This window comes from Carassius auratus, chromosome 24 (assembly GCF_003368295.1).
Source record: "Carassius auratus strain Wakin chromosome 24, ASM336829v1, whole genome shotgun sequence".
Taxonomy (NCBI): domain Eukaryota; kingdom Metazoa; phylum Chordata; class Actinopteri; order Cypriniformes; family Cyprinidae; genus Carassius; species Carassius auratus.
Window position 1 is genome coordinate 14,453,718 of NC_039266.1, and position 15,999 is coordinate 14,469,716.

A 15,999-nucleotide genomic window follows, 5' to 3' on the forward strand; every position below is an offset into this window, starting at 1 on the left:
TTGAGAAAGTACACGAAGCTTAGCGTGTATTCTTAAAGGTTCCTAAGCATCGCAGAGGTGCTGAATCTCAGGGGAGAGGCAAGCTCAATTTTACAAACCTCGGGCGAGGGGAGCATCATCTGAGGTAGCATATACAAGAAGACTTCTGTAACTGCCACCTCCACTTCCCGGTAGATGCGACAGCACCCCTAAGCGGCCAGGAGACCCCTCGGGGTGACCTGGCCATACATCCATGAAATTCCCTGCAGTGCTGTGCCACGCCTGATGATCAAGGAGGCTCTCTCAGAAACCTGTAATCTCAGCCGCCTAATACCGGAACATGAAGCCGGATGGCTGCTGCTGGCAAATGTTTAGTAAACACTGTAACTGAGCACTGCAAAGGAAACACACAAAGTTTATTTGTAGACACGTAACCAGCAGCAATTAAATACACATAAGTATATACAGAGAGGGTTACATTTACTCACCCACCCTCTTACGCCCGAGCCCCACTCAAGGGGTGCCTCCTTTTAGTCTGGACCATCAGTCAGGTGGTTGCTATGGACATAGAACCATAAAAACATTATAGGTCCAGGATAGGAGACTGTTATGCGAGAGGTTTCCACCTAACCTCGATCAGGTGGAGAGCTGGTGGTTACAGGGGAATTAGGAAGGGGAGGATAAAAGCAGAAGTTAACCCTCTGATGTCTATTAACGCATATACGCGTTATGAGGCTATTTTCTCTTGTTAACCTCTTAGACTCCAGAGGGTTAAAAATCCCCAAAGGGAACGATTAGATACCTCGGTATCACTCCAATTAGGACGAGAACGCTGCCACATCTAGATCATACCCCTTAGGTTCTGCTTACCTCCTCGTTACCCACGATTCCTCTAACCCCTGCCCGCAGGTGGGGGAGGAGCTTGAGTTGCGACACTAGCCTTCTGTACCCATCTTTGATCCTCAGATCGAGACAGACCAGGACACCCATATTGTTTGGGCTCAGACTTGGACCTTCGTGGAACGAAGGATCTGAAAGCAGCAGATCGCACCTTCGTCTCCCTGAATTTCTCAAAATCGCCATCTCAATGGAAATACTGAAATGTTCAGAAGCTGAAACCTGAGCATCGAGCAGAAAGTATTTTCTTTCCTCCCGATGTCTGTTCATCCACAGATGTCTCTCCGCTGCCACCGTGGCCGCCATAGTCCTGCCCATGGCGGCAGCGGCCTGCTTGGTAGCACGGAGAGAGATCCATGGTGCGGCGCAGCTCAGCTACCTGATCAGAAGCAGGCCCCTGTCTCTATCCAAGTCTCTTAGCAGATCAGTCTGATATGCTTGAAGCACCAGCATTGTGTGTAATAATAATTGATACAACTATTAATGATAAGGTATTGTAAAGCTGCCTCTGACATCCCTCATGGCCATGGCATATGATAGACCCCCGTCAGCATCAAGTTGCAAGGTGTTATTAAGGTGAGGTTATTAAGGTGAGGGTCACCAAATCCAAACCCATTCCCAGCCGTCCCAGACATGCCACGCTTACCCTGTCTTGTGTTTTTTTTTTTTTTTTTTTTTTTTTTATAAATATGGCTGCTTTCATTGTTATACTCACGATATGTTTGTCAACTAGTGTGTACTGCATTTAAAAAAGTATGGCGTGCAACATGGAGCCAGGCCAGTGCAAAGCCCAAGCTGCCACGCCCACACCACACTTACCCTATGTGTTGTTTTTTTTGTGTTTTTTTTTGGTTTGTTTTATGGTCCAAATGACTGTGTGTGCACCTCATCTGACATGTGATGTATTAAAACAGCGAGACAAGTGCTGAGCCAGCCGGAGACGAGAAATCCCAGGTTAAAAAGTACAAGCTGGAGGGCGAAAGTATTTTATATATATATATATATATTTAATAGTTGGTGTTGTTACCTCTTACATGTGCATTATAATTTTCGGGAACCGAGTTAAACATAAATTGTAACCATTAATCTCCAAGTACGGCTTCCCTGGGAAGGCCAAACAAAGATGACTGGACTCCGAGATTAAATTAACAGCGTTTCAACGACATGGCGACAAACACAAATGCAACTCTTCCTCTTCTCCGTTTACCCTGTACATGCTCTCACTTAGTCAAATAATGAGAAAGAATTAGTTGGAATCAGCTTCCAGAAGAGATCAGATGTGCTAAAACATTACCCACTTTTAAATCTAGCATTTATTGAATGAGTTGTGTAATGTCCAAACTGATAGCACTATATTTTATGTTTTGCACTGTTTTTTTAGAAAACTGAGGAACGACATTAGTTCAACAGAATTTGATCTGCATTTGTTGAAGCAATAGATTGCATTGTCGCTTTGGAAGGTGGGGAATGACCCCTGACAGACCTGCGTAAGCTGTCCAGATCCGGGAGAGGCCATCGGCATTCGTGTTGGCGGCTCTGGCTCGATGGCGAACTTCAAAGTGGAAGTCCTGGAGCGCTAGGAACCAGCGAGTCACCCTGGCGCGGGCCATCCACTGTAGGGGTGCGTGGTAGGTTACCAGGGTGAACTTACGGCCCAGGAGGTAGTATCGGAGCTCCAGGACTGCCCACCTGATGGCCAGGGCTTCCCTTTCCACGGCGGCGTACTTCTTCTCGGCTGGGGAAAGCTTTCTGCTGATGTAAATGATTGGATTCTCCTCACCTTCTTGAATTTGGGAGAGTACCGCTCCCAGTCCTGTGTCGGAGGCATCCGTCTGCAGCAGGAAGGGGCAGCTTAAGTCCGGGGCGCGGAGAACAGGCGAGGACGTGAGTGCTGCTTTGACCTGGGCGAAGGCCTCTTCCGCCGACGGTGTCCAACATACTTTCTCCGGCTGCCCCTTCCTAGTCAGGTCTGCCAGGGGGGCGGCTAAAGAGGATAAGTTGGGGATAAAATATCGGTAATAACCCGCCAACCCCAAGAAGGCTCATACCTGGGTCTTTGTCCGGGGTCTTGGGGCGGCGTGGATGGCCTCAAGTTTCTTGTCCTGCGGCCGGATGAGACCTCGGCAGACTTGGAAGCCCAGGTACTTGGCCTCAGAGAGGGCTAGGTGGCATTTTCGGGGGTTGGCGGTAAGCATAAGTAATAAGCAATATTTTAAAATCTATACAATGTTTGATAGGGAGCCAATGCAGTGTTGACAGGACCGGGCTAATATGGTCATACTTCCTGGTTCTAGTAAGAACTCTTGCTGCTGCATTTTGGACTAGCTTTAGTTTGTTTACTAAGCATGCAGAACAACCACCCAATAAAGCATTACAATAATCTAACCTTGAGGTAATAAATCCATGGAGTAACATTTCTGCATTTGACATTGAGAGCATAGGTCGTAATTTAGATATATTTTTGAGATGGAAAAATGCAGTTTTACAAATGCTAGAAACTTGGTTTTCTAAGGAAAGATTGCGATCAAATAGCACACCTAGGTTCCTAACTGATGACGAAGAATTGACAGAGCAGCCATCAAGTTTTAGACAGTGTTCTAGGGTATTACATGCAGAGTTTTTAGGTCCTATAATTCACACCTCTGTTTTTTTTTCAGAATTTAGCAGTAAGAAATTACTCATCATCCAATTTTTTTAATATCATTCTATGCATTCCATTAGTTTTTCAAAATGGTGTGTTTCACCGGGCTGCAAAGAAATATAGAGCTGAGTGTCATCAGCATAACAGTGAAAGCTAACACTATGTTTCCTGATGATATCTCCCAAGGGTAACATTTAAAGCGTGAAGCGTATCGGCCCTAGTGCTGAGCCTTGAGGTACTCGATACTAGGGGTGCTCCGATCACGATCGGCCGATCATTAATGCGCATTTCATCAGTAAAGCCGGTTTTTCTAATCAGCGGTTAATTCCATCAGGTGCGTGATTTCACATAGAGCAGCTGTTACTACACAGAGCCGTTGTTAACTGAGAAGATGCTGCACTTGTGATTGACATGATACATCTTCATTCACTGCTACGAACTGATGGGAGTCATATAAGTACGATTCAAACTATGTTAAAGCACTTCCATTAATTCCAACAAAGTGTTCAATGCTATGCAAAAGAATGTTGTAGTCAATTGTGTCAAACGCAGCACTAAGATCCAATAAAACTAATAGAGAGATACAACCATGATCAGATGATAAGAGCAGGTCATTTGTAACTCTAAGGAGAGCAGTCTCAGTACTCTGATACGGTCTAAATCCTGACTGGAAATCCTCACATATACCATTTTTCTCTAAGAAGGAATATAATTGTGAGGATACCACCTTTTCTAGAATCTTGGACAGAAAAGGGAGATTCGAGATTGGTCTATAATTAACTAGTTCTATGGGGTCAAGTTGTGGTTTTTTGATGAGAGGCTTAATAACAGTCAGTTTGAAGGTTTTGGGGACATATCCTAATGACAAAGATAATTGTCTGAAGAGGATCTATGACTTCTGGAAGCACCTCTTTTAGGAGCTTAGATGGTATAGGGTCTAGCATATATGTTGTTGTTTTAGATGATTTAACAAGTTTATACAATTCTTCCTCTCTTATGGTAGAGAATGGGTGGAACTAGATCTGCCTCTGTCAGAAGGAGATGCATAAACGAGAACACAAGTGTACTATTTATGGAGGCTATATCTTTAACACCAAGTATTTCTGAAGATTCTGTTGATATTCTCATTGATTACTTTATCTCAAAAGTTAAGAATGTTATTGATGATATTGCTCAAATAATAGTCAGTAAGAAAACAGACAGAAATCAGTTTGTAGAAGATCAACAGCAGTTCAAACTTTGAAAAGACAATGCAGAAAAGCCGAGCGGATGTGGCGGAAGACAAAACTTGAAATTCACTATAGCATCTATAAAGACAGGCTTCATGCTTTTAATGTGAAACTAGCCACAGCTAGAGAGAATTTCTTCTCAAACCGTATACACATTAACTTAAATAACACTCATACTCTTTTTGCAGCTGTTGAGAGACTGACAAACCCCCCCAAGTCAGATTCCCAGTGAAATGCTATCAGACAGCAAATGCAATGAGTGTGCTTCCTTCTTTTCTGAGAAGATCATCAATATCAGGAAGGAGATTAGCACATCCTCAAGTAATGCAGAGGTCAGACAGATTCGGCAACAATATAAAAAAATACTGTTTCTATTTTAGAAACTATTGATAGCAAAATTCTGGAAGACATAGTGCAGCACCTAAAATCGTCAACCTGCTGTCTTGACACACTTCCCACATCTTTTTTCAAAAGTGTGCTTAACTGCTTAGAAGCAGATCTTTTAGAAGTGGTGAATGCCTCATTTCTTTCTGGCCTTTCCAAACTCCCTAAAAACTGCAGTTGATAAGCCCCTCCTGAAAAAGAGCAATCTTGATAACACCATTTTGAGCAATTTTAGACCAATATCTAATTTTCCTTTTATAGGCAAAATTATAGAAAAGGTAGTTTTTAATCAGATGAACAAATACTTAAACTCAAATGGATACCTGGAAAATTTTCAATCTGGTTTTCGACTGCATCACAGCACAGAGACAGCACTCATTAAGATAATAAATGATATTCACTTAAATTGGGACTCTGGCAAAATATCAGTACTGGTATTGCTAGATCTCAGTGCTGCGTTTGACACTGTCGATCATAACATACTACTAGAAAGACTGGAAAACTGGGTCGGGCTTTCTGGGATGGTACTCAAATGGTTCAGGTCATACTTAGAAGGGAGAGGCTATTATGTGAGTCTAGGAGAGCATAAGTCTAAGTGGACGTCCATGACATGTGACTTTCTGGGATGGTACTCTGGGACTTTCTGGGATGGTACTCAAATGGTTCAGGTCATACTTAGAAGGGAGAGGCTATTATGTGAGCCTAGGAGAGCATAAGTCTAAGTGGACGTCCATGACATGTGGAGTCCCAAAAGGGTCAATTCTTGCACCGCTCTTGTTTAGCCTGTATATGCTTCCACTAAGTCAAATAATGAGAAAGAACCAAATTGCCTATCACAGCTATGCTGATGATATTCAGATTTACCTAACCTTATCTCCAAATGACTAGAGCCCCATTGACTCCCTCTGCCAATGCATTGATGAAATTAATAGTTGGATGTGCCAGAACTTTCTTCAGTTAAACAAGGAAAAAACTGAAGTCATTGCATTTGGTCCGTAAGTCCGGAATCTAGGTGTGATTCTGGAGACAGACCTTAGTTTCAGTAGTCATGTCAAAGCAGTAACTAAATCAGCATACTATCATTTAAAAAACATTGCAAGAAATAGATGTTTTGTTTCCAGTCAAGACTTGGAGAAACTAGTTCATGCCTTTATCACCAGCAGGGTGGACTATTGTAATGGGCTCCTCACCGGCCTTCCCAAAAAGACCATTAGACAGCTGCAGCTCATCCAGAACACTGCTGCCAGGATTCTGACTAGAACCAGAAAATCTGAGCACACCAGTCCTCAGGTCCTTACACTGGCTTCCAGTTACATTTAGGATTGATTTTGAAGTACTTTAACTCGTATATAAGTCACTAAATGACCTAGGACCGAAATATATTGCAAATATGTTCACTTAATATAAACCTAACAGAGCGCTCCGATCACTAGGATCGAGTCAGTTAGAAATACCAAGGGTTCAAACAAAACAAGGGGAGTCCGCCTTTAGTTACTATGCTGCCCACAATTGGAATCAGCTTCCAGAAGAGATCAGATGTGCTAAAACACTAGTCACATTTAAATCTAGATTCAAAACCCATCTGTTTAGCTGTGCATTTACTGAATGAGCACTATATTTTCACTGTTTTTTTTTAATGTAAAATAATTTTCTGTTTTTAAATTCATTTTAAGTAAATATTTTAATCATTTTAAAAGTTTTAAAATTGCTTGTTTTATTTTCTTTATTATTTTTCTTTTCATGATTATTTTACTTTCTTTTATGTAAAGCACTTTGAATTACTATTGTGTACGAAATGTGCTATATAAATAAACTTGCCTTGCCTTTCCTTGCCTTGTCTAGACTGCACAATGATTACTAAGCTCATGAAAGAAGTGGTAAAATAGTTATTGGTCTGGTACCCAATTAGTCAGTGAGCCACATCTTAAAATTTGAACTGCACATAAAATCTTGAGGTGAGAGGCAGAATGCTTATCTTATGATAAATGCTGAATATGCTGTTATTGTTGTGCTCTCACACAGGGCTTGTCAAGATTAAAGAAGCAAGAGACATTGAGACAAAGCTTAATGAAGTGGAGCGACTGCTGAAGAATGCTATTAACATGCCCTGGAAGGTGAGAGGTCTAACTATGACACCAGCAAGAAAAGGACTTGAGTATTTGAGTGCAACAAACAAAAAATCATGTGTAATTTTTTTTATTACCTCTTGCCATCTAACAGCTTAATATAATTACCTGAACATCTTCCTGAATGGTTTACTGGAAGTGTTATCTTAAATTGCATACTAAAAGGATATTTTTTCAGTTTTCTAGGTCAGAAGTTGTCTTAACATTCTTTGAACGCTCGCAGCTTGACCAGGTCCTGAGGAACGACAATGTCCACAAAATTCAGCCATGCTTTCAAAGTCCAGTTAAGATTTCAGGTATAGTTAATGTTAAAGTGCTTGTTAATATTTATTAATATTACAAAATTATATTATACTATAATTAATAATTATATTAATAGTGTAATTATTGTAGTACTGTTAAAATTTGTATGGAACATCTATTCGTTTAACACCCTGTCAGTTAAACTTCAGGGATATCAATCTGTCCAGTTAGGAAGCATAAGTGATTGTGTGAAAGTGACAACAGGTGGACTGGAGAGGCAACAGCAATACAACCCCCAAAAAGGAAATGGTTTTGCAGGTGATGGCCACAGACAGTTGCTCTCTCCTCATCCTTTTTGGCTGATTTGTCTCTAGTTTTATATTTTGTTAGAGTCCTTGTCACTCCTTGTAGCATTAGGCATACCGTACCTTCAGCTTAGTCATATATATGTACTGTATACAGTGTATATACATGCATCAAAAAAAAAAAAGAATATCATGAAAGTTTTTTTTACATTTCAAAAAGTGTAACTTTCATATGTTCTAGATTCATGCCATGTAAAGTAAAACATTTCAAACGTTTTTTGTTTGTTTGTTTTAGTTTTGATGATTAGAACTTACAGCTCATGAAAGTAAACTATCCAGTACCTGAAAATATAATATTTCCTATAATCAATCAAAAAAGGATTTGCAAAACAGAAAATATTCAATTCTTTAAAGTATGTTAATAAATGCACTCAATATTTGGTTGGGGCTTCTTTAGCAAAAATTACAGCATCAGTGAGATGTGGCATTGAAGCGATGAGTCTGTGGCATTACTGAGCCTTCAGCTCATCTGTATTGTTTCTCATCTTTCTCTTGAAAATATCCCTTAGATTCCATATGGGGTTCAGGCCAGCCATGTTGGCTTGCCAATCAAGCACAGTAATATCATGGTCAGCAAACAATGCCCACAATGGTTTTGGCATTGTGGGCAGGTGCTAAAGTCCTGCTGGAAAAGGAAATCAGCAACACAACAAAGCTTGTCAGTAGATGGAAGCATAGGTGCTAAAGTCCTGCTGGAAAAGGAAATCAGCAACACAACAAAGCTTGTCAGCAGATGGAAGCATGAAGGGTTCCAAAGATCTCCTGGTAGACAGCTGCATTGACTTAAGATTCTATAAAATACAATGGACCAACACCAGCAGATGTCACACACCCCAAATCATCATTTCAGAAACTTCACACTTGACTTCAAGCAGCTTGGATTCTCTCCAGTCTTCTTCCAGACTCCTGACCTTGATTTCCAAATTAAATGCAAAATTAACTTTTTATCTGAAAAGAGTACCTGGGACCACTGAGCAACAGTCCAGTTCTTTTTCTCCTTAGCACAGTCAAGATGCTTCTGACATTGTTTCTGTTTCAGAAGTGGCTTGGTAGCCCTTTTCCTGAAGACGTCTGAGGGTGGTTACTCTAGCTTAAGTCCACTTCTCTCCCAAGTGTTTGAATCGACTTTGCTTGACAGTATTCTCAAGCTTGTGGTCATCCCTGTTGCTTGTGCACCCATTCCTACCCAATTTCTTCCTTCCAGTCAACTTTGGATTTAATATGCTTTGATACAACACTCTGTGAACAGCCGCCCCTTTCAGTAATGACCTTCTGTGACTTCCCCTCTTTGTGGTCAATGGCTATGTTTACATGCAAACTTTTTGGTTCATTCATACTGAATTCTTTACTATTGATGAATCTGATTGTAGTGTTTACATGAACGCTAAATAAAGTCGAGTTGATGTGTGGGTTTACATGTCAAAAGCTACAAATCGGAATAGATTTTTTGACATGTGCACGCTGCTCAAATTAGTGCTGGGCAACAATTACATTTTTTAATCACAATTAATTGCATGATTGCCTGTGATTAATTGCAGTTAATCGCATTATGCACAAAATTAATAATTCGTTCAAAAGTAGTTTATTGTGCACTTTTTTCATTTAAAAGTACTGCCATATGAGCAAAAGTGCAATAACATTTGGTTTGCAAACACTAAACAAATAAGGTGCTTTTTACAGCAGTATTCCTTTTACATAGTAGCAGTTAAAATATTTCTTGTAAATCTTAACTTATAACATAAATTAAATATAAAACAAGCTATTTGTAAATGCATGGACATTCTTTTTATAGAAAATATTATAGTTTGTTATAGAAAATCAAGTAATGCTCAGAGTCCAGAGCCTCTATCATAACATTATAACAGGCACCTTCTTTTTAGAGACCTGCACGACTTGTGTAATCATGCGGTTTAGCAGTCCCTGGCTCAGTTGGAAGAGGTGGGCCAGAGTGCGGTTATATATAGATAAGACCTTCTGATAAGTGCTGCATGATTGTGTGAATATTTCTGAGTGGCAAAAGCAATAGTTGTGTAAAGCAATATATTGTGAGAGCGCTGTGTGTTACCATGTCCCATATGACTCAAAATAATAAACCACAAAGTTAACAAAATAATGCACTCCACTGTGCTGAATAAGTGCTTCTCTGCTGTTCTTTACATGCTATCAGAAACTTCATTATTTCCCATTTATAAAGTCATGATTACAAGCTTGTTGCATTCTTTCTTTGTCACAAATAACAGTGGACAGTGGTTTGTGAATGCCTATCCCTAATGGTTAGAGGGTTGGACTCCCAATCGAAGGGTTGTGAGTTCTAGTCTCGGGCCGGACGGAATTGTGGACGGAATCTCTCCACCTTCAATACCACAACTTAGGTGCCCTTGAGCAAGGCATCGAACCCCAACTGCTCCCCGGGCGCCGCAGCATAAATGGCTGCCCACTGCTCCGGGTGTGTGCTCACAGTGTGTGTGTGTGTGTGTGTGTGTTCACTGCTCTGTGTGTGTGCATTTCGGATGGGTTAAATGCAGAGCACAAATTCTGAGTATGGGTCACCATACTTGGCTGAATGTCACTTCACTTCACTTCACTTCATATATGTATTCAGAGACGTGAGCAATGGACTTTTCATAATAAAAAACAAACAAACAAACAAACAAAAAAAACAGAGCATCAAGAGATTTCAGACCATCAAAGAAATTTAAGAAAATACAGCAAGGCAGATGATGGCTATTACAACAAAGATTTTACAGACTGTTTTGAATAGTAGAAGAGATGCTGGGAGAACTGAGTTCTGAGAACTGAGAACTTGAGTTTCCAAGGTGCCTGCTTTGAAGGTGGCTAATGTCTCCATTTTTCATGGATCTGTATTACCTATTACTACATTTGTTAAAGTTAATAAGAATATATATAATACTAAAGTATGAATAGTCTTTGAGAGTTGTATTTCAGAGTTGTCTATTTGATTTCTGACTGTTCACTTGACATTTCTACAGAGATCATGAGGTCTAATGGGTTTTGCCTGGCAAACACAGAGACCATTGTGTTTGATGAGAGTATTCCACTGGACAAAGAGAGACCCTCCTCCACTGACTCAGCCCAGCACTCGTAAGTGTCCGGCATTGCCTCTGTCATCCCAGTCTCACAGTATATAACAATAAAATAAATGTATCTTGAAAGCTTTGCTGTCAGAGAGCCCTGATTACATTCATATTAATATATATGCCATTGACAGCATTCATGTAGTAATGTTTTTCTTGAGTGCATAGTAGTCTGTCACACACAGGAAAAGGTACTTCCTTCCCTGGGTGTGAGAAGGAAGCTCTGGAATGAAACTCAAGACCTTCCCTATTAGATGTTTGATGAAATTACTCAAACACTAATAAATGATTCACACAGTTCCTCCTTCCATACCAAACACTGTTGACTAATACATTGTGAAGTCATCATCATCAAGATTTTTATGTAGGTCTTCATACACAATTTCATAATAAATAAACAATATTTTTACAATTTCATATAAAAGATTTAGACTGAAGTGGTTTTATAGCTTGTAGTTTGAAAGATGTTAAGCTGAAGTTTGATTAAACAATAGAAGAGATAGACAGACAGACAGATGATAAATCTAAAGAGAGAGAGAGCATCCAGTTTTGTTGACATAAAACTGTACGTGCTAGCGCCGCTCTTTCTCACTCATATAGTAAGGGAAATCCACCTGTGATCCCAGAGGAGAGGTAAGGCTACTCACTGACTCAATATGCACTCTTCAATAACGTGATCGATGACTACTGTCCATGCTGATAGCTGTTCACTTGGGGTGATTGCTAGGGTTTTGCTAGGATACTTAGATTGGTTGGATTACGGTCAGAAAGCATGTTGCTAGCATGGTTTAGCACAAAAGCAGTTAAAATCAGTGAAAAACCAATGAAAACCATCTGACTTAGTAAAAACATCAAAAAATCTGTTAAAACCAGCTGATTTAACAAAAGGAACCATTTAAAATGCAGACAAAACCAGCCAGCGGCCATATTACCCTGCAGCCCAAGACCGGTTGCCCACTGAAGCGAAGCAGGGCTGAGCCTGGTCAGTACCTGGATGGGAGACCTCCTGGGAAAACTAGCTGGCTGCTGGAAGAGGTGCTAGTCAGGCCAGCAGGGGGTCCCCATATCTGCTGATTTGTTTAATCACTCTGGGTGATTCTCTGTCTCCTTTCTGGCGCAATATGGCTGCCCCCCCCCCCCCCCCGACAATGTAAAGCACTTTGACTGCTTAGGAAATAACAACAATTAAAAACATCTAAAACCAGGTAATATAGCAAAATCAAAAGCTAAAAATGTACTTAGACTTGCACTCTCAGACACTTCCGTTATTGACATCACTTGCAGTCTTTTCTCTTTTTTTTTGTTCTATGTATTGATTACTTTTTGATTGAATCTCTCAACATTTTACAACAGTAGCCAATTGGTGAAGACAAGAAAAAATAAACTAAATTACGAAGTCACGTGCAATCTTCACTTGCACTCTCTGCTACCTGCAATGTCACTTGTAATTGACTCAAATCGAGTGTTGCCAATGGAGACAAGACGCTTTGATGCTTAAACCATTATAACTAATTTAGTACTACAACATACAGGGTCCTGCAAGTCATCTGTAGAAGAAAAAGACAAGACCCGCAAATCTGTGGCCACAGAATAGCAGAATATGAATGCAATGCGCAAAGTTTTCCTCCCATAGAAAAACAGAATCATTTAATATGGCTTAATGAATTAAGATGCTATTAAAATATCAAATTCAATATACAGTTTATTAATATAATATGTTTAGCATATAGTATTTTCCTCCAATACAGCAAAACATGGCATAATGTGGCATAATCGACTAAGATGATAAAAACCAAACTCATTATGCCCCTCTTCATTATTAAAATACCTAACTATTATGTACAGACAAGCAGGTGAGCCCCAGAATAAATGCAACACACAGTTTTGTGTTAAGTATTTTTCCATATTTACATAACATTTATAGCAGTTATATTTATAGCATGTCATATAGTCATATAGCAGATGCTTTTATCCAAAGTGACTTACAAATGAGGAAAATGGAAGCAATCAAAATCAATAAAAGAGCAATGATATACAGGTGCTATAACAAGTCTCGGTAAGTTTAACATATTACACATAATGAGCTTTTTAAATAATATAATAAAAAGGAAACAGAATAGAAAAATAATAGAGCAAGCTAGTGTTAGAGATCTTTTTTCTTTTGTGAATGGTGTAATAAATGAAAAGAAAACAGAATACAAAAAGATTTGAATTTTTGAAGATGGCTAAGGACTCAGCTGCTCAGATTGAGTTGGGCAGGTCAAAGGCCCAAAGGAGGGAGGAAATAGTTTTAAAGCGCATGCGAGAGTTAGACTAATTGTTAATTGTTAATGTCCTTTTAGCAGTGGAGACATTAGCACAGAAGGAAGAGAGGAGTGACTGATACACATTAAGGTCAGAAGTATTTTTGGATTTGGACAATGTGTGATGCGTGGTTTGCGAGTTCTCTTCATACGAGGAGGGGTTAACATGAGGGCTGCCGTGACCGCTGCCACAGTATACTAACCTTTTTTATACCCGTTGGAAAAAACGGAAATTGAATTCAGCTGAATAGACTTGAAGTGACTGTTTATCACAACAAAGGTCTAAGCAAGTACACAACACTGACAACGTATGCGATAGAGTACTAGACCAAACACCGCAAATCTCAACACAGTAAACAAACAAGCGTTTCCAAAAATTGACAACTGCGCTCAACACTTATATAGAATAAAATGTCTACCGATCTTTTGTATCACTGTCTTTGTCCATAAAGCTACACCACATGTTTTATTAACAATAATTTTCTATATGGCAGGAAATGTTTAATGTTGCACATTGCATTCTGGGCTTATCTGTTTGCCCGTGTAATGCCGAGCCAACAGAGGTAGCCCTCACCCGAGTACTGACTGTGTTCCACTTCCTCTACTTCATTTATGCTCATTTTCTGTTTGGTTGCTTTATTGTCAGAGACTGTGCTCATACTGATTGCGAAGTATTGCCAGTTAAAGGGGGGGGTGAAATGCTATTTCATGCATACTGAGTTTTGTACACTGTTCTACACATGGACAAAGTTTCAAAATTTAGTTGTACATTTGAAAGAGTATTTCTTTTCCAAAAATACTCCTTCCGGTTTGTCACAAGTTTCAGAAAGTTGTTTTCGAGTATGGCTCTGTGTGACATTAGATGGAGCAGAATTTCCTTATATGGGTCCTAAGGGCACTTCTGCCGGAAGAGCGTGCGCTCCCGTATAGCAGAACACTAAGAGCACAACAGACATTCACTGATCAGAGCGAGAGCGTCGCGAAATGTCATAAAAGAAGTGTGTTTTTGGTTGCCAGGGCAAGACAACCCTGCACAGATTACCAAAAGAAAAACAGCATTAAGGGACCAGTGGATAGAGTTTATTTTTACAGAGCATCAACGGAGTTGTGCAAGTGTTTGTGTTTGTTCCCCTGCATTTCGAAGATGCTTGTTTTACAAACAAGGCCCAGTTTGATGCCGGATTTGCACATCGTTTATTTCTTAAGGATAATGCAGTCCCAACGAAAAAGGGTCACGATCGTGTGTTGGAACCGCAGGCAGTGAGTAAAACTGCTTCAAATATCCCTGTGTTGTTAACTTAGCTATCGGCGCGTAAGCACATCAAGTAAACAACATGCGATGTTGTCATCAAACTGCACAAGTAAAACTGCTTCAAATATCTCTGTGTTGTTAACTTAGCTATCGGCGCGTAAACACATCAAGTAAACAACATGCGATGTTGTCATCAAACTGCACTTTCCACATGTACACCTTAAAAAAAAAAAAAAAAAAAAGACGACATAAAGTGGAACTTAGTCATTTTCCAAAACCGCTAAGCAAATATATACAGTTTCAATACATAACACATAGAGACGTCGTTGCTGCTGCTGCTCTTGTTAAATTTCAGCCTCTGGATCTGATTCTGGATCATAAATATATGGCTGAATCTGACTGTTAGCCATGGTTTGTTTTGGATGATGTTTTTTTCCTCACGGTAATGTCACAGCTTCCAAACGCTCTCAACGCAAAAGCCTACTTGCGCCTGTGATTCTTTAGCTCCTCCCACACGTCATGCCTCCAGGCGCTCGTGTTTTTCCGGGAAAAAACGGTACAGACTATCTTTCTCTTATAAATATAATAAAACTAAAGACTTTTTGGAGTTATGAAGGATGCAGTACTACTCTATAGGTACTCAAGATTAACAGGATATTGAGTGAAAACGAGCATTTCACCCCCCCTTTAAGCTCGATAGTTGAAACACGCCTAATGATACACTATCTAGCCCTTTTCACACTGCGATTCCAGACAATACAAGGGTAATGTGTCCCGGCACTTGTTCCTGGGTCACTAGATTTTGCACTTTCACACTGCCAGTGATTACCCAGAATATGTGTGTGCATTCACACACAACCCGTAATGGTCCCATAAAGACACCTGACATCAGGGTGTGACTTGTAATGTATGTGTCGAAAACGCTATGCACTTTAACTTTCACTGAAGCTGGCAAATGATCTCAGCTTCAGCGCGGAAAGTAAGGAACTCTGCTTCGTTACAGTTTGCACATATTTGCACGCTTTATGGCATTAGTTCTTGCTTTTGTTTACACAGCGCTCATTCCAGGACTGAACCTGGCAATGTTAGTAGGTCCCCGACCCGGGATCAATCCCAGAATCAATCCCGAAACGTGTTTGCTTTAACACAGAAGGCGACCCGGCAATGTACCGGCAATTTTTCGGGTCCAACGTGCAGTGTGAAAGGGGCTTCAGATAACACTAGTTTTATTGCCGAAAAGAATGCGGGCAGGGCAACACTCACGTCATGTCCCCTTAGAAGAGACACATAATGTCCACAAAATGGACTCTTCTCTGATAAGTTCATAAGAAAACCTCTCTTTGAATGAATACACATATATCAATATCCTTCAGATCATTGTGTATATTAGTGCTTTTCTTGTATATTTGACTGTTTTATGCATGCTTATAATAGATCACTAGTTAATATAACCTCCCTTATAGCATATTTGGTCTATCAAATAGC

At 40.1% G+C, this 15,999-nt stretch overlaps 1 protein-coding gene across 1 annotated transcript in view; it reads left to right on the forward strand.

The window, feature by feature from the left end:
• Window positions 1–15,999, forward strand: part of pxdc1b (PX domain containing 1b) — a 40,495-nt gene that overhangs the window by 20,307 nt on the left and 4,189 nt on the right. Inside the window, exons 2-4 of the mRNA XM_026201162.1 lie at window positions 7,153–7,244; window positions 7,435–7,552; window positions 10,855–10,966. Of these exons, the coding sequence (XP_026056947.1) occupies window positions 7,153–7,244; window positions 7,435–7,552; window positions 10,855–10,966 (322 nt within the window). The remainder of the gene's footprint in view (window positions 1–7,152; window positions 7,245–7,434; window positions 7,553–10,854; window positions 10,967–15,999) is intronic.